At 47.9% G+C, this 26,895-nt stretch overlaps 1 protein-coding gene across 5 annotated transcripts in view; it reads right to left on the minus strand.

The window, feature by feature from the left end:
* Nucleotides 1–2,878: 2,878 nt before the first annotated feature.
* DIDO1 (death inducer-obliterator 1) overlaps nt 2,879–26,895 on the minus strand; it is a 57,268-nt gene continuing 33,251 nt past the window's right edge. For all 5 annotated transcript variants that reach the window (XM_053573414.1, XM_053573415.1, XM_053573416.1 and 2 more), the window contains exons 8-17: nt 20,922–21,396; nt 20,625–20,784; nt 19,487–19,603; nt 19,253–19,357; nt 18,686–18,821; nt 17,331–17,859; nt 16,780–16,933; nt 16,124–16,213; nt 15,070–15,265; nt 2,879–7,547 (exon numbers count right to left, since the gene is read on the minus strand). In XM_053573414.1, the coding sequence (XP_053429389.1) occupies nt 4,426–7,547; nt 15,070–15,265; nt 16,124–16,213; nt 16,780–16,933; nt 17,331–17,859; nt 18,686–18,821; nt 19,253–19,357; nt 19,487–19,603; nt 20,625–20,784; nt 20,922–21,396 (5,084 nt within the window). In that variant the 3' untranslated portion in view covers nt 2,879–4,425. The remainder of the gene's footprint in view (nt 7,548–15,069; nt 15,266–16,123; nt 16,214–16,779; nt 16,934–17,330; nt 17,860–18,685; nt 18,822–19,252; nt 19,358–19,486; nt 19,604–20,624; nt 20,785–20,921; nt 21,397–26,895) is intronic.

Raw genomic sequence — 26,895 nt, forward strand, 5'->3', positions numbered from 1 at the left:
GTGTGAGTCAGCTCAACGAGGATGTGTAGGCCGTCTTCTGGTTTGGCAGTTGAGGCTGAATCACTGTGAACACTTACAGGCCTTCGTGTGAGCCTCCGTCCTGAATGTCAAGGGTGGCACCTTGAGATCTTTAGGTATAAGACTGCTCCTGTTAGAGCCTCTGTCCACTTATTTTCCTCTGCGCTCACCCCCGCCCATCCCGCTGCCAACATGCTTCAGTGCTGTGGCCTCCTGTTCACCTGTCAGTGTGGGGCCCTGGACAGCCCCACCCCCAGCCCCACCCCTGAACCAATTTTACTCTCTGGGGGGTGACTTCATCCCCACTGGCCATGCAGGCTCTAAGCTAATGTCTAGGGTGGGCTTCTGGCTTGTGTGGTAATTTAACACCATGTGATGAGAAACTGCCAACTTTAAAAAAATCAGGGGTACCATCTTTCTCTTCTATCAGCAGCCTGTGAATGTTCCAGTTGCTCTGTGTCCCCATCAGTTCTTGTCGTTGTCAGTTTTTTTTTTTTTTGAGTCTTACTATGTCGCCCTCTGTAGAGTGCTGTGGCGTCACAACTCACAGCAACCTCTAACTCTTGGGCTTAAGTGATTCTCTTGCCTCAGCCTCCTGAGTAGCTGGGATTACAGGCATCCACCACAATGCCCGGCTATTTTTTGTTGCAGTTGTCATTGTTGTTTAGCTGGCCCGGGCCGGGTTTGAACCCACCTGCCTTGGTGTATGTGGCTGGTGCCCAAACCGCTGAGCTACGGGCACTGAGCCAGTTATTGTCAGTTTTTTGACAGGCAGTTTTTGACCATACACTGGTGTGGTCAGGGTTCTTTTTTACTCACAGACCCTGCCTGCATGGGGACAGTGTGCTCAAGCAACTCACATGCCTGGCCACAGATGGGCTGGAACTTTAAGAGGGACATAGATGCTGCAGGCAGGCCCTGGTGGGCCTCATCTCTCTGGCTGGCTTCTTCCCAGGACAGTGATGTGATATCTGTAGGCAGCCTTCTTACAACCATGAGGACAAAGGTACAGTTGAGCATGGGGCAAGCAGGAAGTCAGAGGAGCCTGGACCCCTGATGACATCTAGACCCACACCACTGTCAAGTGGCCCACCTTGCTTATGGGATGAGCACACACAAACCCTCTTTTTGCTTGAGTCCCTGTTGGTCAGGTTATCCACTTTCTGTACCTAAAGGCATTCCCTTTGTGATGTGCCCCTACCCATGGCAGTGCGTGCCTGGACATCCCCACAGTGGCTGTCTGATAGCTGTGGGGCCCTGGGGGTTCCTCCACTGTGAACATTTACAGAACACAAATCTAAAAGTAGTAGCTACTGGCCTTTTGAACAATGTGAAAAATGTAAATAATGCTTTTGATGAATCCTTGATGCCTTTGGGAATTTCTCAGGATAATGCTATACTTGCTATAAGTAGGAAAAAACCTGACAAGGATGTGTATAATCCTGATTTTGTAAAAAAAAAAAAAAAAAAAATAGATGCAGAAAGGGAAAAAGATTAAAGAAAATATACTAAAATGTTAACAGTAACTATTGCTGGGTGTGGGATCATGGATGGTTTAGCTTTCTCTCTATGCCAAGATCCCCAGCAGGAACAGGTGAGGGGCCCTGCCTTGCTACAGGGCAGCCCCAGACCACCGTCTGGCCATGTTACCACATGGTCTTTCCTTGTCTCCACTTCTGGCCAGGCCCTCTAGAGGGCAGCCATCTCCATAGGGCACGGCCATGGTGCTTGTCCCTGGACTCATGGATGCCTACGTGGGTTGGGGGCAGGTGTGGTGACTGCTGTGTTTTTTAGTGAGCGGCTCTCTCCATTCTCCTTGGTAGCTGCCTTTGCAGGCCCCATGCTCGTGGCCCAAGGCCTTTCCCTGCCTTATGGGGTGGACATGGCTGGAGCCACATTTCCCAACCCAGAGGAAAGTCGGGGGTGGACCAGGTTGTGGACAGTGGCTGGACTGCAGCAGAGTCACCCGAGGCTGCTGGACCGTGATGGTGGGGACTTGGGGCAAAAGAATGAACATCCAATGTTCATTCTTTCAAAGGATCAAAGACTTTAAAATGGGACATTTTCTAGATATTTTGGGGAAAATAACAATCTGTGGGTTTAAAAAAAAGGCTCACATAGTTTGGAGAAAGGCGCTATGCCAGGCACTCCACAGTTTCTGTGGACATGGGGTTGTCTGCTGGGCCACAGGGAGGGCACTGCAGACCTGCCTTCCCATGTGGGCTGGAGGTGCCAGGACTGTCTCAGAGGTGATTTCAATGGCTATGACAGTGGCTAGGTGGGGTGGGGGGGGCTGCCTGGCCTGGGCTGGTGCCCAGTCCCTTGAGAAGTAACCCTCCCATCCCATGGTGAGCTTGGCTGGGGAACCAGGTGGTCAGAGCCCTGGCTTATTCCATCCCACTCTCTGCCCGTCTGTGTCCACTCTGAGCTGGGAGCAGACAGAGAGTTGGGGTGTGGGCACAAATGCTCGTTCAGAAGCTGAGTTCTGGTCTAAAGTTGCCCAATGAATTCTGTGCACCGGCACTGAGCAGCTGTCCCTCAGCCTGAACTTTCTGGGTTGGACCACCAGTTCTGCCTGCTTCCCACCAGCCGCCCAGCAGAGGGCCCCTCCCGCACCCACCACTCTCCACGCTCAGACCCACCAAGCACTAGCAGGCAGAGCTGTGGGTCAATGGCCAGGAGGCCCTTCCGCCAACAGGGCTGCTTAGTAAGCAGAAGGACATGGGCTCTGAGGGTCCACAGCCACTCTGTCCACGGAGCACAGCTGCAGCAGGACGCCCGCTGGTCAAGGCCTCTTATGTCCAACCCCAGGATTCTTGGCATTAAAAAAGAGGCTGAAGACACACAAGACAAAAACTTTCTGTAGATGTTTATTCTACTTCAAGTAACAAAACCTATGAAGTTTCATGTTTTAATGTACAGTGATATAATACTCTGCAATATAAAATACAATTTACAGAAATTTCTATCAAGTAAACCTAAAGAACACACTGATTTTTACATTTGTGTATTTAAATTAGAAAAATTTGCTTTCTATGTAAAAAAAAACCTTCACATCATATTAGATGTTGGATCGACACCTATTTTAATGTAATTTAACCTACTGACACTTGGTTTAAAATACCAAACATCCCAAATTGATAGGTTCTCAATGTTTTCTTAACTTAAAAATTTGTGCTATAAAGTGAAAAATCTGTAGTGATGTACAATGGAATAATAGACTCCAAAGAACAAATGAAATTTTCTAATTTTACATCTGTAAAAGTTTATGAAAATATAAAAAAATTATCAAAATGTATTTGTACAGTCAAATAAATTAGCCAGATTTTTTCTATGTCATGCTGTATAAGTACTTGAAAAATACATGACTGGAAGCAATATATTGTATTTCACAGTGAAAAGCTTTCTATTTTGTGTAGTTCTTCAACTAAAATCAATCTTTTCCATCTCAGACGTCACACAAATATTGTTCCATTTACAATGACAAATTTTAAAACCTATCACCTGACAAGTCCAGCAGTTTGGGGCTGAGTGCAGCTCCCTGGGATCAAGGATGACTGCTCAGGTGGGAAAATTCCACAAACAAAACCTTCCTGATTGTTCAGATCAAAGAAATCCCGCCCCACCACCCTTTCAAAGTACACCTAATTGGTTCATTTTGTTCATTTTCTTTAGGCTGGTAAAATTTAAATATTTTCCAATATATTGTTATTTAAATGCGACAATTTCTATTATGATAGATGTTGCTTTTAATCATGTTTCTGAAAAAATTTATAAGATGATACATAAAAACTATGCAAAACTAAGAAATGTGTTTTTGTGTCCTGGTTAAAATTTGTAATTCAAACTTCTTCATGACAAAAGAAAGACCCACTTGTAAGTCTTCTGTTTCTCAACATTCCAGATACAAGTGGTCAGTCCTGCCCTCCCACAGCTGGGGCAGGGACCTGTTCAGTCCAGCCTGCAGCCCCAGCCAGAGGACAAAGACCTGTGACAACAGCTTTTGGAGACAGAAATCAGAGGAGATGCCAGTAAAGCTATGGCTCTAAGGCCAGTGAAATTCCCTTAAAATTTGTAATGGTCAAGTTATTGGAAAAGATAACTTTATAATCTGAAAAAGCAATATGCTTTTGTAGACATTTTCCCATTTTTTATAACTTTAAATGGAAATATTAAGAGTTTTGTTTTTAAAATTATCAGAATTGTAAAGGTGAAATCCTGTATGAAACCATTTGCACAAAATTACAGTAACTTCTTAAGTCCAGAATATTCTATCCCAAATCTACGTTCATAGCTATTTCAAAATCTATTTGTCAACACATTTTATGAACGTGGCTTTTAAAAAGGTCTTTGCCAGGGTGACACAGGTCTGCATGAGCTCCTGGCGGCCGCTGGCCCTACAGGGCCCTAGGTCTGCACATCTGCAGCCCGGGTGGCCTCGGGCTTCTGGTCCCTGGGGCTCTCTTTGCTCTTGCTCCGGTCCTTGCGCTCTCGACCTCGCGGCTCTCGGTCCTTGTCCCTGGCCCTCTCACGGTCCCGCTCACGGCTCCGGGACCTGTCTCGGTCACGCCTGCGGTCACGCTCTCGGTCCCTGTTCCTGCCCCTGTCCCGGCCCTCGCGCTCCTTGTCCCTGTTCGTGCTCCTTTCCCGGCTGCGGTCCCACTCTCGGCTGGCATCCCTCTCCCGGTGGCGCTCCCACTCACGGCTGCGATCCCAGTCTCTCTCCCGGCTCCAGTGGTGGCCTCGGTCCCGCTCCCTCCTCCTGTCTTCAAATGCCCGGCCAGGGCCCAGGCGGCTCTCTGGCAGCCGGGCTTCGGGCTCCTCCAGGGCCTTTTCCTTGGGCCTGGCCTCAAAGGTCTGGTTTCTGAACTCGTGGCCCTTGTTGCCCTCTCGGAAGTCAGGTGCTGTCCACGGCCCATCAGCCTCAGGGCCCTGTCCCGATGCCCCTGAGGGCGGGCCAGCATCATCCCAGCGCTCCTTCCTGTGCTGCGGGGGGTGGCTGGGGAGCTCCAGCAGGGGCCGAGGGGCTGGCTTCAGCACCTGGGGGGGCTGGCCTTGGAAATGGAACCGAGGAGGGGGCTGCTCGCTCTTTTCAGAAAAGGGTGTAGAGCCCCTGGGTCCACCAAATGGCAGGGGTGCTGGTGCCCTCTGATTTGCAAATCTCGGTGGTGAGTTTACCCTTTGCTCTTCGAACTGTTGAGGCTGAATCCCCCTGGGACCGGGCATGAAATTTGGTGCTTGGCCTCTGGGCCCTTCAAACTGATTAGGATGGGGGCCCCGGGCAGATTCAAACTGACTGGGATGGGGCCCTCTTGGCCCCACAAAGTGGCCAGGGGGTGGTCCTCTCTGACCTCCAAACTGAGCAGGAGGGGGGCCTCCTCGGGGCCCTTTAAGCTGAGACAGCAGAGGCCTTCTCTGGCCACCAAACTGGAAAGGTGCAGAGCCTCTGTTTCCCAAAAATTGGGCTTGTTCTGGTCCTTCGAGTTGGGCAGGGGGGCCAGTCATCTCATTATATGGGGTGTCCTGGAATTCTCTTTTCTCCCCACGGGGGTCCTTGCGGTCTTCAAATTGGGGCTGTCCAACCCCTCTTGGTCCACCCAGGTAGGAGGGTGAGGGGCCCCTGCTGTCCCCATAGGGTGGCCCATGTTGCCCTGAGAATAAGGAAGGAAGGGGCCCTTTCTGGGCTCCAAATCTGGCTGGCGGAGGCCCTCGTGGCCCCTCAGGATTGGGAATGAGGTTCTCTTCTGAAAATGGAGAGACTGGCCCTCTCGGTCCTGGGAAAGGGGGCCCATGAAGCCCTGACATCCCAAAAGGTCGAGGACCCGGTTCACGGTGACCCTGGCACTGGGGCTGAGGTGCCCCTTTCTGTCCGGGCAGGGGGAACAGGGCAGCCCCCTCATTGGGTCTGGCCTGTGGCTCTCTGTCTCCCTCAGTCTCACTGTTGGGGCCATCACTCTTTTCAGCAGAATGAGGGTTTCTGGGGTCCTCATACTGGGTGGAGCCAAGAGGCTTTTCCTGAGATGTGAACCCGGGATTTGAGAAAGGGTCCCTGCCCCCATCACCCTGCAGAGGGCAGCTGGGCTGCAAGGAGGCGCTGGGCGGAGTGGGCAACAGCACCCTCCGGGCTGGCCTGGCCGAGCCCTCACCAGCTACTGCAAGGAGGCCACCCTCCACGGGTTGTGGGCTGGGGCTGCTGGAGGGCTCGCCCTCGGGGTCTTGGTCAGGTGTAGGCGGCGCCTTGCCAGCTGGGGCCCATGGAGGAGCCTCCTCTTCCTGCACAGGCCCCAGCACCTGGCCCACGGCAGCGCCTCCAGACACTTCTCTCCCCATCAGGGCACCCTGTATGCTGTCTACTGGGGTCTTCGGGAGAAGCTCGCTCTCACTCTCAGCGGCCAGCCGCCTGGCCTGCCGTGGGTCTCTCTGGCCAGAGCCCTGAGTGGCCTGGCTTGCAGAGGGCTGTGCTGACCTGTCTGCAGTCTGCTGCTCCTGCTGGAACAGCTCAGCCTTGGGAAGGGCTGACTTGGGTGGCGGGGACATGAGTGCGTCCGACACGGAGAAGTGGGCCATGGAGACCCCTACAGCGGCCCTCTGCTGCCGCAGCGCCTCCTCCTGCTCCTCCAGCTGCCGCTTCTGCTCCTCAATCTGCCTATTCAGCTCTTCCAGCATCCGCTGCTGCTCCACCAGGGACGGGGCCGAGGTGTCTGCTGCACACTCGCCAGGCCTCTCAGCTGGGTTACTCCTGACATCTGCGCACATTCTGTTGGGCAGGTCATCCACAGTCACTTTGGCTTCTTCTAGAATTGTCTCATCCTCAGGATCGTAGGCCACCTCCTCCCGCTCGGTGGCCTCAGGAGTCTGCTGCACATCCTGGCATAGGCCCTGTTCAGCAAACCGGCTGTTGAAGGTGCCCTCCGGGTTGTACTCCTCCTCGGGGTCGTAAGGCCTGTCATCCTCCTCGTCCTCCAGTGCCTTACTTTGTGGGAACTGACCAAACTGCTGAACAATCGGGTCTAGCAGAGGGGGCCCTGGCACCCCATCGCCCGCCTTGCCTTTGGAGTCCTGCTGGGCAGCTGGCATGGACCTGACGGACTCTTTGGCAGAGGGGTCAAATGATTTCTTCTTTCCAAAGAGAGTCTGAAGGATGTGCTCCAGCGGCGAGGCGGTTTTCGTAGTAGATGAAGATGAAGTGATGGAGGAAGCCACCGTGGGGACTGCTGTGGATGCAGGTGACAGCTTGAATGATGATGGCACCTTTGACACTGGCAGCTCTGGGGGAGGGGGTGGAGGTGGAGGAGAGCCTGGGGGTGTGGAGCTGGCAGCCGCGTCTGTAGATTGGAGCTGGTATCTGGAGGGCTTCTTGTCAGACTGAGGGGCAGCAGACGTTTTCGGACCGACTGGAACATCCACTTCCTCCTGCAGCCGGGCCCTCTTCTCATCGACCTTGTCTAGCTCACCAGTATTTGAAGGACGCTTCACTTTTTGACAGATTACTAACCCAAGGATTATATTTGGCCGTGGTGACTCAAGACCTGAAAAACAAAATATTTGTGCAAATTTTACAATTTAAATCCAGCTGTCATCCTTCAGAGGTGAATTTTATTACAGGATTTCATGGGAAATGTTTAATAGGCAGAAGAAAAACAGTCAACAAGCAAATGAAACTGAGTGTCTGAGGAGCTAACAGTAAAAGCAGGAAAGGTCCAGCCCTGACACTCTTGCCTAGGCCTGACAGAGCCATCCGAGAGGTAGCCGCTAACCCCATGCCACAAACTGCAGAACCCAGGACCCAGGTCATGAGTAAATTCATCCCCATCACCAGAATTAATGTTACATATTTTCAGAACATTGTGTGTAATGCTGAATAGCTGAGGGGATGGTGGGAAGGCCGGTGTGCAGACGCCTCACTCCGCTGAACCAAGGGAGTTATTGTGCCACATGTTTTTAGACAAAAATTCAGCTACACTTCTATTTAACTCTTGCTACTTATCAGAAAGGTTAACAGCCATTTTAACCTGTATGAGCTGCAACACATACATCAAGCTAAGTATACTAATACTGAATGTGCCATTAGGGACCAACCACTAGGTAAATTCACCAGTCTCCGGTATCAGAATGACAAGTAGTGAAAAAATGATGCTGCCTGGAACAGCTAAGATGGACGTTGTAGGTTTAGAAAGCAATTCAGTGAGCATTAACTTATGACAAACCAACCCTCAGGCCTTTGACCCCAGGATGTGTGCTTTAAAGAAGCGCCAGGACCAGGCCCAGGCAAATGGAGGCAAAGAGCAAGCAGTGTGGGGAGGCGGGGCACACTGAGGGCTTTGTCTGCAGACTGACAGTTTTTAAAAATAATTATTTCTTTCTTTTTTTTTTTAAATAATTATTTCTTAAAAACAGGATTATTGCAAACATTTTAAGTTGTGGGAACTCAGATCAGGAATGCAAATATTCCAGAAATGATCCCCCCATCCCACACTCATAATAAATCAAGAATAACAAAAGAACAAAAGCTCAAGTCACAAAACAGTAATCTAGGGGAAAATGACATGCTAAGGACACATGTTAATAGCGTGAGCACATTTAAGATCAATAAAACTGTGTAAGTTCAGTTTTCAGAAAATTTAACTTTACTGTGGTATACAGTGGATATTTATACTATGTGTTTTTATTCCTTACAATTAAAACCAGTACTGAGATTCTCCTTTTTGTGATTTTAAAGATCCTGCCAATCACTCTGAAGAGCAGTCTTTGGACACCATTATGTGGTTCTAAACATGGTTATTGTTAATCTTCCCAAATTCCAACAAGAAATTATTGACAGTCTGAGTACTGAAGGGTGAGTGGGTGTCCTACTGCACCCTTGAAGGGGGGATACCAGGCCTAGCAGATGGAATTGGGACCATCAAGCCTCATGGCCACCACCCTCTTTAAGGAGGTCAGGGCCCTTGCTTCAGGGCTGGGAGCTGATCCCACCTCATGGAGGTGCCTGTTCATAAGCTGATGGCTCCACAGACCAAGCGCCATCCCACACCTACTCCTTCTGGTGGTGGCAGCACATCAGAGAAAGGAAAGGTGGACTGGATGAAAAGCCAGGCAGGCCTCACTGAAGGCCACATGCAAATTCTTCTGCTAGGCAAATATTAAAGGCCGCCTAGCGAGGTATTTTTTAAATTAACATGAATTAAGAGTATAGTGTTCTCATAACACTTTATTTTGTGAATACTCAGTAGCTTATTCAACGAGGGTACAGTTGATTGTTAAACTATGAGGGCCTTTCTGAACCCAGCGTGTGTGTTGACAATGGTCCCTGAACCTGCTGAGCGCCAGTGGAACTTGCTGACAGGCACTGAGGCTCTGCCCGCAGTTCTGTCCACCTCCCTGCTGAGCCTCACTGGAGGGCTTCAGGCATGGGCCAGTCAGCAGGGGCAGCCCAGTGCCAGAGTGACACAGAGGAACATGCCATTCACTAAGAGAGATGCTCAGCTTCTAAAGGGCTATTAGAGACAGTGGTATAAACCAAGCGCCAGTTCAATGAACTTCATGTGATGAAAAAAACCACTGTGTTATTTATATTCAGGAAGAGGCTGTCTTGGGAGGTGTGCAACTGCCACAAAACTTCTCATGGCCTAACATGCTTACTTATAAATTTATACATCCCAGCTCTGGCAGGAATCCCTTATCTTTGCCCTTTGCTGTCAGGCTCATCACAGGTGAGGCCATTACTAACTCACTCATGCTTACACTGGTTCTGAAACCCACAGCTACCTAGAGATGGGCACACACCAAACAGAGTGTGTTCTAAACTTTCTAAGCTTTCTGCTCTTGACTGTCTCATTTGCATGTTGGTGACATAATAAAGACCCGGTCATGTTAGTTTCAACTTTCCTCACTAATCCTCCCCAAGATTTTAAATTTAATTTGGGCCCCAAAATGGGTATCTCTGTTTTGAAACAAACTTTATCATCTGATCATTTTGTTGTGGTTGCCTAAGTATGTGAAGTGGGACACCCTGGAAATAATGTACTCAACACAAGAAACAATGAACTCTCACGCACTGGGACCTTGGACATGATCCTGAGATAAAGGAGTGTGCCCCGGGCCCAGTTGTGCTCCACACTGTTCTGAGGCTGGCATGGCTGTAACAGGCAAGCCAGCTTCTTAACTGTGGACTTCTCCTAGGACAGGGGCTGTGAGGCCAGTTTCCCAGGGTTGCTTTCCAGACACACTTAACATCTCAGCAGCTGGCAGGTGCGTCAGCCCCTGGTGTGGAGTGTGTCCTAAGAAGCTACAGTGCAGAGCCCAGAAGAGCAGCTGAGCACCAGGACGCTTCCTTACCCACCTCCCTGAGGGCCGCTGTGAAGGCCAAAGTGCTAAAGGAGGGGACACTAAGCAATGTGGGTGGACAGGGAGCTCAGATACCCCCACCCTGAGCACCAGAGGGGATCCTTTTCTTCAGCATACAGGGAGCACGAAAGCACCTTTGTAGCTGTGTCTGTGTCAGGCTTTCACAGTGGAAGGGTCTAGCCTCAGACCCAGTGCTTAGAGTCAGACCAGACATACAGGAAGAGCAGTCAGGAAACCAAAGGTGAGGAGTGCATGTGAAAAGGTGTGTGCCAGTCAGCTTTGCAGGCCAAGAACAGAACCAGACCTGTGCCCAGTTCCTCAGCAACGTGGCTGCTGAAGTTACAAGAGTGTCTACTCCTAAGGATGGTGGGAAGTAGCCCCTGCACCCTCACCTGGAGGCTTCAGGATGCACCTTTTAGTAAATAACCCCCAAATCTATCAGAATAATCTCTTCACCCTCGATCTATCTGGCAAACCCCCACTATTCACTGTTTAAAATGAAAATCTATTTATGGTCGGAATCTGTCCACACATAGTTTTTGCGACGCTGGAAGAAAGTCTGTGGAAGGTAGTAAGCAATAGTCCTAAAGTGTGACTAGGCCAGAGTGACTTGGTAGACAGGCCAGTCTACTTCACCAGCCCACTAAACACACATGTATACACACACACACTCTCACACAACCTCTCTGGACTCTGCCCTCTTCTAGTTTGGACCTGAGACCTGTATGAAGCTGTTGGGCCCAGTGCTTGGGTTCCAGCTAAGAGGAGTGTTATCCATCTTCTTCCAGGGGTCGGGGTGCCAGGAAGCACCCTGGATGGTGCAGCCTGCATGCCCCGCTGTGCTTAACCTTCAGCAGCTAACTGTGGGCTTCTGGGGCTGGGCTGCACCACCAGGTCCCTCACACTGGCTCATGAAAGCAGAGGCAGACCTAAGTAGTGACTAGGAGCTACCAAATGGTTACAAGTTAGACACACAATGACCAGTTTCCATGAAATGTTTTTTATTGATTTAGGAGGAGAAAGTGGTACATTCCATTCAATACTAGATTTGACTTTGATTACAATTTCTGTGCAAAGCTACTGATACATACACACTCAATAATTGAAGAAATGCTTACCTGGCAGTATTGCAAGTCATAGAATTTTTGAGCTAAATAAAATAGTAAGCAGTTAAAAGTGAATACAAAAAGACACTATGGATTCAAACATTCCCCTAAAAGTGCTCTACACTGTAAAAAAAATTCAGAGCAAAAGGCACCTTCTGTTAGAGCAGCTCAGAAGTGCACTACTCTCCTGCCCTTTAGAGGGGAGGAGCAGGCTGCACACCCATGTTTCATAAACTGAGGCTTCAATAGCATTTTAGGATGAGGCTCTAGGTCCTATCGAGTCACTCAGAAGTCCCTGGGGTTGGGCCCTCAGTGGTCACTGGGGTATGCCTTGGCCTCAGGTCCAGGCCTAGGAAGGTCACATACGTAACCCCACAAGATGAGCTTCCAGCCTGACCAGCCTAAGAGTCCTGACATGTGCAGAGACCTGTGACCCTAGTCCCATGGGAGAGACCTTGTCAGGGTAGCTGGAGCAGAGCTGACCTGACCTCTCAGCAGGGAAGTTGGTCAATTGCATCAGGGGACCCTGAATTCCAGTGTTCTTCCAAGTAACACTAAGCTACTAAAAATGCCACTTCGTGACACAAGACAACCCAGCACTTTGACAGATAAAACAAAAACATGTAAGGACAAAGATGTCCTCAGAGAGACAGCACTCTCTGGTTGTGCACTGAAAGGTAGTTTGTGAGCTGCGTGTGGGGCCCGAGGAACTCTGTGGAGCAGGTCCATGTGTCCTGGTCCCTATACTGCACCTGAGACAGGAATCCCGAGCTGACCCAGAGGCAGCTGACTCAGTTTCCCCCAAGGGCACAGCTCAGCACCCCCAGTGTCCTCCATACTTCTCGAGCATCAACACTGGAGGAGTGTGCTGTCAAGTTCTCCTCTGTTCCTAAGATCAGGAGGAGAGGACCCTGTAAGTAGTACAAACTGAGGCACAGGTGCGATGGTCACCACCCCCCAATAGCTAGCACTGATGCAGACCACGGCTCCTCTGGGTGGGAGAGCCAGGTACCTCTCAGGTACCTGGCTGGAGCTTTGTGCCCTGCACAGAGAATGCTAAGGGCAGCAGCCTTCACATCGAGTGTGTGGCTCCAGCAGGAGCTGGGCCCACAGACCCTGGCCCCATATCCTGGTGTGTGGTCTCAGGCTGCGTGAGGATCCGGGTCACCACTGCTGGGTGCTGAGGGCTTGGGTACTGGAGCCTGGAGTGCAGGCTGCGTGCCACACACGGTCACAAAGCAGTGACCCTGCTGAGAAGACACTGCCACCAGCCTCAGATGTGGCCAGTGCTGTCCGAAGGCTTCTGGGCACAGACTAACTCCGGGATGGAAAGGACTGCTGAGACGGGAGGAAGGTTCCAGTGCCTAGTCTCTCACACACGCAACTACGCACTTGACACCAGGGCACACACCTACACATCTGCACACAGAAATCACCAAATCAAGCTATCAGCATGTGGAGCAGCTCAGGCCTGAGGCCACGGCTATGTTACTAGCACGTACCATGTAGCTGTGAAAAATATCATACCTGCATACTAGGTCAACAATGGTATCAGCAGAATGAAAGAATATTATACTGAAGTGTTTAAGCTAAAAAAATATTTTGTAAGTGTATGGGCAAAATTTCATCGACTGCTACTTTTCTGAAACCCTCTGTCCCCATCTTACTTTTCAAGACACATTTGTTCTTTATTGTAGATCAAAGTCTGTGTTGGTCTTTTATGTATCTTTGCCAGGCAGTGTCAAGGTTGGTAGTGGGCTTAGCAAATGCTGTGGTGGGCAGGGTGACATCACTCAGCTGGCCACTGGGCTGAGTCTGGCAGCTCAGCGCTCATCACACTCAGCAGCGAGGTGAGGCCTCCATCAGCCCCGCTGTCCTGGGCCCAGCACCCTCCTGGCAGAACCAGTGTGGCCTATTCCCTCCCTCTGTGCTTTGGGCTGTGCCCCAGGTGCCTCCACTGACCCTTTCACTGCCTCCTGAGGTTCCTTCCCTTTCTGTACATGGTAGGGAGTCCCAAGGCCCTGCTGTGGCCCATACCTGGCCTGCCTCCAACCTGACACTACCAACTTGGAAGAGGCAGGAAGAGGTCAAGCAGGAAGTAAATACTGCTTTAACATTTCTACAGAAGGCAGCTCAGTATCTACTAATTCACACCTTAAAAATAGAAAGTGCTCTTTGCACCCCAAGAGGAAGGTGCCATGTGGTGCCAGTGTCCCTGGTAAGTGAGCTCCACACACAAGCTTTCCACTCACGACTGACAGGATGCTCCGCACAACGTCTGGGAAGTCAGCATCTGGGTCTTCACCTCCAGGAGAGCTGGACATGTCCTCTCTCTGGTCACATGGGGGCTGGCCAGAACACTTCACACAGCCGTCACTAAGAACCTCCCCCAAGGTTCTTTGTGCCACCCACTGGCTTATATCTCTTTACCCCAAGCAGCATTTGAGGCAGACACACTAAAGCACTGTGCTTTTAAAATATACTTGGCATTAAAATAGTCTAATGTATCATGCCGGAAAATATCTACCCTGGAATTACTGATATCAATAATACCTTTAGGGCCTTTAATTCCAAAAAGTAGGCATAGCTGAGCCCATGCCTGGTGTTACTGGGCACCAGTAGACATGAGCCATGCCTAGGTGCAGGACTCCAGCCTGGGAGGTGGGGCATGGGGTGCTGAGGGCCCCACAGGGCTGTGGCAAGGACATTCATCAAGATCTGGTGAGGGGGACGAAGAGCACTGAGGTGCAGGGTCTAGGCAGCACCTATAAGTCTTGGATGTCAGCTGCCACCTTTGGGACAAGTGTCCACACATCTGCTTTCAGATAATACCAATCTGCTGAGGATTTCATGGCCAAGGAGATACTTTTTATGCATCTGATGCCAATTCCCTAACTGAAGTCATCAATGTCTTCTAAGGGGCTAAGAAAGAGCAAGCCACTAGCAGACCATGCCCCCCAGGGATGGCTCTCAAGCCTTGATAAACAGGTTAGTTTGTAAATAATCCTTAAACACAGTACTTTCTAAGGGATGAGCAAATAAAGTAGACAAATGGACATACTACAATTTGAACTGTAGATTTAAAATTATTTCTAGTAATATTTTTCTATGTTGCTATTAATTTCTGTATCTTCTAGAAATTAATCCCTGTTAGAGAAAATGACCTCAGAAGGAAAGAATTCACTTACTGATATTTGCTTGGTCCTGAACTGAATATTAACACAGTGAGAGTTCCACCTAGAGTAAAGAATATGGCCCCAAAACCAGTGTCTTGTATCTGCTCTCCTCTCTAGCACACGCTGGGCTCCTGGGCATGGGGACCTCCCATCAGGCCAGGCCAGGCTAGGCTGTTTGGAAGCTCTAAGTTCTTCCCTTTCCATGAACTTCTTTAAGACAATCCAGCTACCAATAAGGGCATTTCTAGTAACATGTTGTCTGTAAACACACTCCATCTGTACTCCTAATTTCTGTTCTAGGAAAAGTCGTAGTTTAGGGGAGATGGCAGAGCCACCTTGTGAAGACTTGGAAGGTTCTGTGCATGAGGGAGGGGATGTGTCAGGCATCGGGGTGCCTAATCACCACCCACAAAGTCGGTGCTTACCTGGTCCCTCAAAGGGTAGCAGTTTGGATGGAATGGGGTCCTTGGCGCTCAGCGGGATCAAGTACAGATCCTTGACGTGCCTGTTGTTATTAGCTACAACACCAAAGCGGCCACGACTGCTAAAATAGGAGTAAAGGGAGATGTAGGCGACCTCCTCCTCCTCCGTGGCGGGGTGAAAGCGGATCAGGCATAGCTCCTGCAATACAAGCACGGGAGGGTGACCCAGGCTTAGGACAGACTGCCACTCCCAACCCACACCCAGACCCCAGAGGGACAGTCTGAAGTGGGCTTTGACTGACATTGACTTTATTACTAAAGTGGGAAAGAAGATACAGGCTCGAGTCTCAGACCAATTCACATCTTGGTTTCAGCAGGAAATCCTTTAAAAATCCCTGTGCTCACAGTGCAGTGCCATACTTTCTCACTTCGGTAGAGAAAGAGCTCACAGAAGTACACACTTGGCAGGGCTGGGACAGAGCAGCTCTCCCTGCACACATGTCACTGAGTCACTGAGGTCACAGAGACGGCTAAACTAGATGAAGGGTCTGGGGACCTGATGAAAACTACAGATCCTCCTTGAGGAAAACTCATAAACATACACACAGCTATGTGTGTATAGGACGCCCCACAAAACCAAAGCCCATTCACAGGCCCATGCTGAGTGCCCTTTGCCTGGTCCTTCAATCACAATGAAACAAGGAAAAGAAGTCCACGAACTTCTTCTGAAATCTAACTGCATGTAAATTATTACAATAAAATCTGAAACAAACTGCTATCACTGGATTACTCTAATATATCCTCATATATATAAAATAAAACTTAAAGTGTTTATTTTGAGACAGAGTCTCACCATGGCCCAGGTGGAGAGCAGGGGCATTATCACAGCTCACTGCAACCTCTAACTCTTGGCCTAGACTTAAGTTTTAACATTCACTTGGAAATACCTAATAAATTGTAGGCTAACATTTCAAGTATTAACCCATCAAAATGAGAAGTTAAATAAAAGTGTATTTAAATAGACATTATCTTCCCAGTTTATACCAGAAGCAGATACCTTGGACACGGAAGACTTGAGTTTGCCAACATAGTCCCAAACCGTCTTTGGTGCAATCCTCCCACCAATGTGAATTGTATCAGGTAGATCCTAAACAGAAAAGTGCTTTGAGTAAATAACTGGTGAAGTTTATAGTACTAAGAAACAGATTAACGTAGTAATTAATCTCAAGGCACCAAAGTACTCAATATTTAAGAAAACCACAACTATTCCAAAGAAAATGCTAAAAACTACATTAATGTTGACTGGTTAACTGCCATCCTGCCATCCAGGATTATGAGTTATGAAAGCCAAGGGTGGCGTGATACCTTCTGCCAGACAAGGTGATATTCAGAAGCCATCGCCCAAATTTCCACAGTACCTTTTACATACATACATGGTATACGTAATGGATGACTCCTCCCATAATGCTAATTGAAAAATAAAGGCCTGCCGTGGGGTTATCATGCCAGCCCCCCGAGACAGGCCATACACCCCGGGCCATACTAGTGGCCAGGCGCACACATCTGATAGACACCTGCTGACTTGTCTCTGGTCCCCCTTTACTGGCACCTTTGTACCCAGGGTCAGGGGTGCACAGTTATCAGGTGTGCAGCTCTCACGTAGAAACTCCTATGAAAGACACAGACAAAGACACACACTTTCTTGGTTCTAACCTCACTGAGATAATCAAAACACCCAGAGACAGGATACGCCTTGGTGACAAATTTCGCTACACTCTGCATGTTAATAAATCCTTTCCAAATAGTGCTGAGTCGAGACAAAAAGAGGGTTGTGTCTCCTTCAGGAGGGGACCGAGACTCTGAGATGCTGTAAAACAAAACAATAAAGAAAAAACACCACCACGTAAATCTCTTTCTTTGTATAATGAGGATTTCAAAGTATGAAGACTTCATATTCAAAAGCAAAAGTGAATTCTGCAAGTTTTGGTAGCTTATTTTTGCTAATTAACTAGTTTTATCATAATGATACATTTTGGTTAAAGAAAACAAAACCAAACAGGCAACAAAACTGGATATCTATAAATCTGGATTTCAATTTTCAAGACCTATACTTGCAAAATAATAATGAGGCATCCTAAAACTGGACCTTGTTAAAGTATGAAAAAGTTACATTTCTAGGTATATTTTAAGAGTTAAACTACTTAATCTATGTTAATCTAAAAGATAAAACATTTGCCCTTTCATACCACCCCTGAAGTACACACCTGATACTTGGTGAAGGTGGAACTGATAAATATCTTGGGTCAGGGGACGAGGATGGCTTGGCCAGGATGGACTTGGGCACCATCATGGTGTTAACAGCAGGCTTTGGCACATCCTGCCTGGTTTCCGCCATGTGGGTGCTGTCTGGACGGCATGCTGTGGAGGCTGGGCCTGTGCACGAACTGCTTGGAGCAGTTCTGGGGTCCCGGCCAGACATAGTAACGGTGGTGACCACCCCACTCCCACAGGAGGCTGGGCAGGGGGAGAGGTCTTCTAGCAGGGAAGGCTCAGGATGGCTGTCTCCTGGAGGCCTAGGGAAATACTGTCTCCCCACATCTGGACGAGAAGCACCTTCCAGGTCTGGCTCAGAAGCATCTTCCGGCAGAGTTTCTGGTATCACTTCATCAGCTGATGTGGGAACTGCATCCGATGGAGAGCTGTCATACTTGGATTTTAAGTCTTCTTTTTTAGTTGAAACTGACAGCTTTTGTTTTTTTGGTGCTGGTTCATCTTCTGATGATGGAACCTGACCTGAAGAGCATGAGGAGAGACTTCAGGAGAAACCTGACAAGTTCAGGAGTACACTCTGCTCACAATAAGTAATTTCTTTTTTTTTTTTTGTAGAGATAGAGTCTCACTTTATGGCCCTCGGTAGAGTGCCGTGGCCTCACACAGCTCACAGCAACCTCCAACTCCTGGGCTTAAGCGATTCTCTTGCCTCAGCCTCCCGAGTAGCTGGGACTACAGGCGCCCGCCACAACGCCCAGCTATTTTTTGGTTGCAGTTTGGCCGGGGCCGGGTGTGAACCCGCCACCCTCGGTATATGGGGCCGGCGCCTTACCGACTGAGCCACAGGCGCCGCCCACAATAAGTAATTTCTTACAAGAATCAAAAATCAACCAGGTTTGGTGGCTCACGCCTGTGATCCTAGCCCTCCGGGAGGCAGAGGCAGTGGATTGCTTGAGCTCAGGATGTCGAGACCAGCCTAAGCAAGAGTAAGACCCTATCTCTACTAAAAATAGAAAAACTACCTGGGAGTTGTGGCAGGCGCCTATAGTCCCAGCCACTGGGGAGGTTGAGGCAAGAAGATTGCTCAAGCCCAGGAGTTTGAAGCTGCTGTGAGCTATGACACCATGGCTCTCTACCCAGGTTGACAGAGTGAGACTCTGTCTCAAGGAAAAAAAAAAAAAAGCAACAGCAACACTATAAAGACGGGGTAATTTTATGAACTCCAGGAAATTATTCTGACTTTTTTATCTGCTCAAACTTAGTCAAGTATAATTTTAAGGATTAGTGATTTTAAACAAAATCAAATTTATTCTCATCTCCAAAGTTCCATCCCCCAAACTGTGCTCACCTGTACAAATTTTACAGTTCAGATCAAAGAGATGTGCCCGGTGCTGACTTGTCGTGTCTTTCAACATACTGCTGAAGACGTCTAGAAGAGGCACCGTGTTCTTCTCAGGGACAGCCCGCACGGACTCCTGCTGCTCCTGGAAGGGAAAGCATAAAACAAAGCTGTCAGTTCTTTCCCAAATCCATCTCCAAATCAATAGCACACATGAAAAAAAGTCTCATGTCATTAAGAACCACTGGGAAGAAAAGGGGTCACTGAGCCAGGTGTGGTGGGGGCCGCAAGGGGAGACTGAGCAGGAGCATCATTTGAGCCCAAGAGTGCAAGGCTGCAGTGAGCTGTGATGACACCACTGCCCTCCAGCCTGGGCCACAGAGTGAGACCTTGTCTCCTTATTAAAAACAAACAAACAAACAAAAACACTAAATACAAGTACTTGAGAAATAATACAATTATATATACTTGGTATAGGCTCAGTGTCTTCCCAATAATTTGTAAGACACCTAAAAATATTTGGAATGGACTGATTTACTCTATTCTTTGTTAGTACTGAAAATCCCAAATGCTCACATCTGAATCTGATACCGGTGGAGAATCTTCCATATCGGGAACGGGCTCCTGTCTCACAGCCGTCTTCTTGCTCTCGCTGTGTAGTTTAATTCTGGACTCCATTACCTACAAGGAAGCAGATACAATCAGAGCCTTAAGCCTTGTTTTCTAGCAGGAAAGCATCACTCACTCAACCAAGTGTGCATCTGGGAAGCCCAGTGTCCAGCCCTCAGTGACACCTTCATCAGCACTCACAGATCTTGCTGGTCTCTCCTTCCACGTGGAAAGCTCTTTAGATACAAGCTCTTCTGGCTTCATTCTCACAAGTTTTGCCAAAGAGATTTCTTCGCGCAGAACACGATGAAAGAGTCCCTATAAACAAACATCTTTCACTCCTTTGTTCAAAAAATATTTGAGTCTCTGTTACTTTGGAAAGGATGTGGAAGAAGCACAGCAGTAGCATAGAAGTCCTGCCCAGAGGGTCAAGGGCCACATAACAGCAACCTGAGCACCCAACTGCCTGCAGCACCATGCCAAGGTTGTGACCTCGTCCAGCCCCCCCGTGGGGTGTGCACCAGACTGGGGACCCAGAAAATATGTTAAAGTCAAACAACTGATCTTCAGGCCTGTGCCATACCATTCTGCCAAAACCCTTCACATCTCCACAGAAAAAACAAAACCACGTAACACGGGACAAAAGGTACCTGGAATAAAGGCAAGAAGAAAGCATTTCTTCCAGGGAGTTGTTAACAAAATGCAGAATATCTGAATACCCAATTCTCAAACCCGATTCTCAGAGGCCAACAGGGAGAACCAAGGGAGAGGCCTCGCCAGGCAGGCAGCTCATCGTCAGCCTCCACGTTTGCCTTGATCACATGGCAGCAGGATCACTCAGTCACCAGCCACCCCTGCTGAGTGTGAGCAGCACCTGTGTGAGAGCTAAGACCTGCAGGTGTCCTGCTCATTACCCTGAAGAGGCCACCATTTCAGGCTTGCTCAGCTAACAAGTAATGGGGAGAAAAGGTTGTCTGAAGTCAGAATACAGACACACCCATACAGTGGGATAGAGAATTCAAACTTTATTTTGGAGCCAGTTCAGTGAAGGGCTTGTAATTTTACAATATTTAAACTAATCTGGTGAAATAAAACAGACTCCAGGGGGAGCCAGAGAGGTCCATACCAGGACTAGAGCCAGGGTAGGAAAGGCCCCTGATCCCCGCTGCAACACCCAGGGCCTAGAAAGCCACACAGGGAGACTTTCTAGCTTTCACAGAAAGGACACAAATATTCCAAAATGCTGTTTGGTTTGTTACTGTGAAATTCAGCTTACAGAAACTGCACAGCAAGTATACTCCTGTTGGAAATACACCAATGACAGTGATCACACACACACCTGATTTTTAGGGTCCTTGAGGTTGAACATGATGCTGCGGTATTTACTCTTGTAGCGATTATCTGTAACTTGGAACAAGTTAAACATCTCCTTCTCAATATGGAGGGCAATTTTTCCTACTTCATTTTCTGTCATAATTAAGTCATCGCTGTCATTGACTCTAAACAGAATAAAAAGGAACTACATAAACCACTTGTATAGGTAACATTTTCAAACAGTGGGGTGCTCTTGAAGTGGCTCCACCATAACGGGAGATCTTCCACTATAACTGAGAAGAAATCAAGCAGGACAGCCCACCTTTTCCACAAAATCTCCTTCAAGGAGCGTCTTATGTTTTGCCGAATTTGTGAGTTTGGCTGTGACGGGGCGGGGCTTGTGGCCCCAAGGCGCCCTGGTACTGTAGATGCCGTGGGAACAGAGGTGGCTGCTGGCTTCCTTATGGCTCCAACCAAAGCAGCAGAACTAGGCAACTTTTTGGAAGCAGCTGTCACAGGGACAGGCATTGGTCCTGCCTGTTTAGCAGCAGAAGCACCACCCGACTGGGTGGCCGAGAGCCACGGCCTCTTGGGAATGGTACCCTTGAAGCCCGAGGGTGACTTTTTAATGGCTGGTTTGGCTGCTGCCAAGTTAGTGAAAGGAGACTTCTTTGGGACAAGACTTCTAGGCGAAGGTTGTTTGCCCATTGCGGAGCCTAGAGGGGCTGTTTTCTTTGAAGTTGCCGCAGCTGCTGCCGCCACTACCTTCTCCTCGGATCTCCTGTCTTCCTTCATGGCTGCAAAGAGAAGGCAGGCTTAGTGAGGGAGGGCAGGGTGCTCCCCATGTGGCTTGTCCTTAAACTTTCACACACACATCAGGCACAATGGAATGAGATAAATCTGGAGGAAAAAAAATTTTAAAATCTGAACATTTCAGAAAAGGAGTCTAGGACTGTCAACAGCATTTATGACAGTGACTATGCTTTACTTCAGAAAGAAAAATGCTTTATTATATTCTTACCCCTTTTACTACAACCGAAGAACCCTAATTGTCACACGCTTGATTTCATTACCAGATAAGCTTTAAAATTGAAGGACCATTTCACATAATCAAGAAAAGGCAGATTTTGAATAGCACTTTCATTATTAATCTGCATGCAATTTATTAACCCGAGTTTCCAAATCTTCTCAGGAAGGGTAGTAAGTTCTCTTCACATGCACACTGAATCCTTGCAGTGCCTTGGAGGCAGCAATGGGCTTGCTGTCTGGGTGTGGGGTAACACATCTGAACTTCTAGATGAGTCAGGTGGAGACCACACCATAATAGAAGTATGGAAAGATGATGAAAATTTTGTTTGCATACCAAGAGTTAAATGCTGAGAGTACAGCGATACTGTTACACAATACTGTTAACATAGATGTTCCCATTCACACACCTCAAGTTGTAATTCAATAACATGGAGAGATAAATTAGTGCTTTTAATCCCAAGATTGTAGGAAAAAGCTCAAACAAAAATAGTTGAAATTTAAGCTTGCCAAAAACCTTTATGTGTCAGTAAATAACTGATCACATTATAACCCCTATACCATCAGAACCTGAAGATTAGCCTCTCAGCCCCTTGGTAAGGGAGCAGGGGTTTGGTGTTGGTGGATCATTTGTCTTGGCCACTGAAGAATGTGACAGGAAGCAAGGCAGTGGGACAAAGGAGTGAAATCCTTACAGCAGGGGGGCCCAGGCCTGTGGCTATCTCCACCTGTGTGGGGATGTGCAGGCATGGGGAGCTACCTGGGCAGGGGAGTCAGACACAAGACACCAAATTAGACACCTCCCTGGGCAAAGACTTCCTGGCCATCCATGTAGCAGGCAGACCCCAGAACGCCCAATATACACATGAAGGACATAATAGTTCCTTCAGTGATCCCACCAGTTTTGCCCAGGGATTAAAGATAAATCGGCAGTGCCCCTTTACCACTATTCCTGTTAACTGCTTCTAACAAATGCAAGTGGTGTGAAGGCTAGGGACAAGCCTAGGCTGCATCTACAAACAAGGCCTGACAGCCCTGGCCACACGGGCAGAAGGCCGCCAGCCCTTCCTATAGCCACACAGAGTATCTAAGAGCCTGGGGGCTGCAAGTTCTACTTTGCAGGATAAATAAAATCCTTAAGTTTTACAAAATTTACAGCAGCACTTTGTGGACCCAAAGCTCTGGGCACTATCAGTGTTACCAGACATCAACTCCAACTTTGTATACAGTTTCTATGTATTCTCTGACAATTATTTCAATAATTCCCACCTCATGCCTCCTGCTTACTCCTTGCCAAAGGTGGTTTGTTCACAGCTCCTCTGAGCTGGCATTCTTAGGCCCCACGGCCACACTCACCAAAAGCTACATCCCCCAAAGCATTATCCCTTTGGGACTTGGCCTTGTAAATAGTTGCCATAAAGCAACAGCAGTGCCTGAAGAAAGAGGAAATAGGAGCGACGGACGCGACTCCACCTCACTGCCCAGGAAACTGCGTCTCCAGTTCTACATGTCTCTTCATCAGATCAAGCCCACACACCTGGAGTCACGGTACCTTAGCATCTTTTAGATTTATTTTTTGACAACTCAGACTCAGCTAACAAGGTCTAAAAGGGGTTGGGTTAAAAAAAATCAACAGAAGCCACTTTCCTTAGTGCATGAAGTGAGGGGAGAGGCAGAGATAAACTTTGAAAGCACAGCAAGGAAAAAGTGCTAGAGGACAATGTAAAAAAGACTGTGACATTGGCTGGAAACCAAGGTCTGGTAGTCACTGAAAGAATGAATCTGTCATGACAAAAACTGAAACCTAAAACCAGTTCAGTCCCTAAAACTAGAAACTTCACCAAGAATATTTTATATTTTAGTATTGCATGCTTAAATAATTCTAAAAAGCTGGTCTAAGGTGTTTCCAGAAATCACTATAAAACTCCTTCAACAGGACACTTGTGACATGCCCTGAAATAGATCTTTTTGACATCTAACACTTACCTTGCTTCAGGTTACAAGTATGTGTTAACTCCAAGAATCATGACTCCATTTCTCCAAATCAAAAGCTTTAGAACAAGATGCCCATGTTTAGGATCAACACTCTTACTGGTACAATTTCCCTCTCATTGAGAGGAAACCTCCTTCAAGAGATTTTTAAGACATTCCTAGTACATGTGATTATCACCCATTACCAAAAAGAGTGGTAATAATAAATGTGTGTCATCTACTTAAAAGGCAGGGAATGGCTTTAACTACTAAAATTTGCTATTTTTGAGATTAACTATTATCTGCTAGAAACAGTAAATAAACAGTATGGAAAGATTATGAAAATTAGGAAAATAACCTTTCTTATCCCTAACCTGTATTTAAAAAGCGTATAAATTACTTTGGGAGGCAGAGGCAGCGGGTTGAACTGGGATCAGACTGACCAAATGGAAAAATTTAGCCAGGAGGGCATGGTGGGGCATCCCTAATGTCACAATCCTTGGAATGCAAAGGTGGGATCGCTTGAGCCCAGGATTTCAAGGTTTCAGTGAGCTATGACACCATTGTACTCCAGCCTGGCCAACAGGGTAAGGACCTATTTCTAAAAAAAAAAATACTAAGCCCCCTTCCCCCAAAGTACATAAACAGGTATAATTAGGTAAATAAATCACTGGTAAAATATCCTAAAACTGGTAGAATCCCAACAGATTTGCCTCCCATTCACCTGTTGTTTGGTAACACGTATCAGGCCCCTTCAATTCCTAAGGGAAGTTCAAAGCTGCATAAATTCTTTCTAGGAGGTGCTCTGGGGGCTGCTGGTCTTGAACTTGGGTTGTTTGCTGAAATGGCAGTGACTATGAGCAGCTCTTTTTCTGGAGTAGCGCTACATCTGAATCTGCATATTCTTCACCCAAATCCTCTTTTAATTGTATTATGTTGTGTTTAAGTTTACAGAAGGATAGGGGATAACTCTCAGTAACCACTCAGGAAAAAAACCCTGTTGTAGAGAACCAGCATTCAGCCTATGCACTGCCCCACATGGTGCTTGTCTGGCTGCCCCAAGCCACAGTGGTCTTATCAGAACAGAGCTGCCTGTCCAGGGCAGGGTCTCCCTGCCTGAGGGGAAGTAGAGAGCTACCTGCACCCGGGTGGCTACAGGAGCACTGCCCAGTGGGCCAAGCCACTGCCCCAAATAGAATCGCTGCTGCTGGGTCTGGGGTCCGGGGTCTGGTCGTGCACAGGGTCAGCAGCGTTAATTGGCTCATGTGCCCGAAGCAGACACTAGGGGTCTTTTCAAGTAGGAAAGCTGGCTGTGGTGCTACTTGATGGCCACTGGGCGGCACTAGCAGGTCTCAAGGGAGCAGCAGGAAACCGAGGACTGAGGGTGCTGGCTAATGCCTTCCTGGGAAGATGGCCAGTACCACTGCCCAGGTGAAATTGCAGCTAGAAGGGTATTAAAACATGGGCAAGAGACGTCTGCCCAGCCCCACCCCACAGGTGCCCTGTCTAGTGACCAACCGCCCTTGCCGGACAGCTCCTCACAGCACCATGCTGTCTAAGAACCACTGTCCCGACTTTCACCTGTTTCTTTGGCCCTGTCGACCTGCCCATGGAACTGGGTGCCCTGAATCCTTCCTCAGTCAGCTGCAGCTAGCGCTCAGGGCCCTGCGGGGACATGGCGGGGGAACTGGAAGCAAGCTCTGCCGTGCGGCATCAGCTCTACTTTTCTGTAGGTTCCTAGTTCAACCGTTTCTTCACTGACATCTTTCTCAGTGTGAAGAAGGTGACTATGATAAGGGAAATACTCTCCTGCTCCTTGCAACATGCTTTAGTATTTCCAAATGACTCATTACTTAACAAGTCAGTAAGCTACTGATTTGGTTTCATACTTGATAAAATAGGGTAATCCCCAAATAATATGACTACATTATCAGTGTTCCTCTGAGTGGAGGTCCACAGCTAAACTGTCATGTTTTGGGACAAAGCTTTCCCTAGGTTAACTTTTTAGGCCCAATATTTGAGTTAATCCACCTTAATGAAGTGGTGTATAACTCTCAAAAAGCATATCAAAAAACAACTGCATACCTGGAGGAAATGACCCTTCCTTGGTTTGCCTCAGAGTACTTTGAAAATCAAATTAAAACCTGATCCATGTTGGGTTGGTAATACACATTTGTCTTCAAAGTGTGTGGCCAGAATGTGACAAGGGCCACGTTGGGAGCCATGTGCTCAGCTGTGCAGTGGTGTGCGCCTGGTGCCTGAACCCAGAACTGGTTTCTAGGACTCATTCAGAAGGAAGCTGAGCTGCTGCTTTTTGAAGCTCTCCCAAACCAGTAACAGGCACTCTGAGTCCATTAATAAGGTTAAATCTTAACACCATCTGTGCCTACACTGCTTCCTACTTAAACCAGCACAGCAGGGGGGTTAGAATAACCCATACCCTCCCACATGCCCCCCACCCTGTGGGAACCCCACCGTGCAGAGTGCAGCGCGGAGTGCGCAGCAGTTACCTCATGTTCTTCTTGTCCAAGTCCTCCAGGCTCTCGACAAAGAAAGTTGCCCCAACCTCCATTTATGTAAATGAGCAAAAGTTCTCATCAATCTTCTAAGTTTACTTCTCTAATTTTTAGAAGCTAAGACTATCGCTATGTGCATGTTGATGTGTAACACAAAGAAAAAAAAATTAAGTATTTTACAACTTCGTGCAAATATACCTGAAACTTGTGTACCATATTGGAAGACTCAGCTGGTATCTTCACAGGTGACCTTTGCGCTCTATGACAGGATAATGCCATCAAAGTGACTTTCCTGGAGCATTAATCTTTAAAGAGGATTAAACTCACAGCTACAAAGGGTTATATGAAGGTCACTTCAGAGGTGGTGAATTCAGCAGGACCAATCCTGCTGGAAACTCCTACCCCTCTCACACCACCCCACCAAGGTGGCCGAAGCCCAAGAATGAGGGGGCAGTTGAGGAACAGACTGCAGGATGCCACAGGACAGTGCTGAGGGGACTCCAACTGCAGGTTCAAGTTTATAGAGATGCAAAACTTTTCCACAGTTTAATTTTCTGAACAGTAGGCTCCTTTTAAAAGTTTATAAGAACACTTTAAAATACCAAAGATACCAAAGAATGTCATTATTGACAACCAAGAAAATTCCAGGTACACGAGTAACATTAAAAAACAGCTTTCAAGCTAAATCTTTTCTCAGTACAAATTTTCATCATTTCTCTAATTGGGAGGAGACCGGTTTAGATGTACAAAGTCTGGTTACTCCCGACCTCATTTTATTGCCAC

This window comes from Nycticebus coucang, chromosome 21 (assembly GCF_027406575.1).
Source record: "Nycticebus coucang isolate mNycCou1 chromosome 21, mNycCou1.pri, whole genome shotgun sequence".
Lineage (NCBI taxonomy): Eukaryota > Metazoa > Chordata > Mammalia > Primates > Lorisidae > Nycticebus > Nycticebus coucang.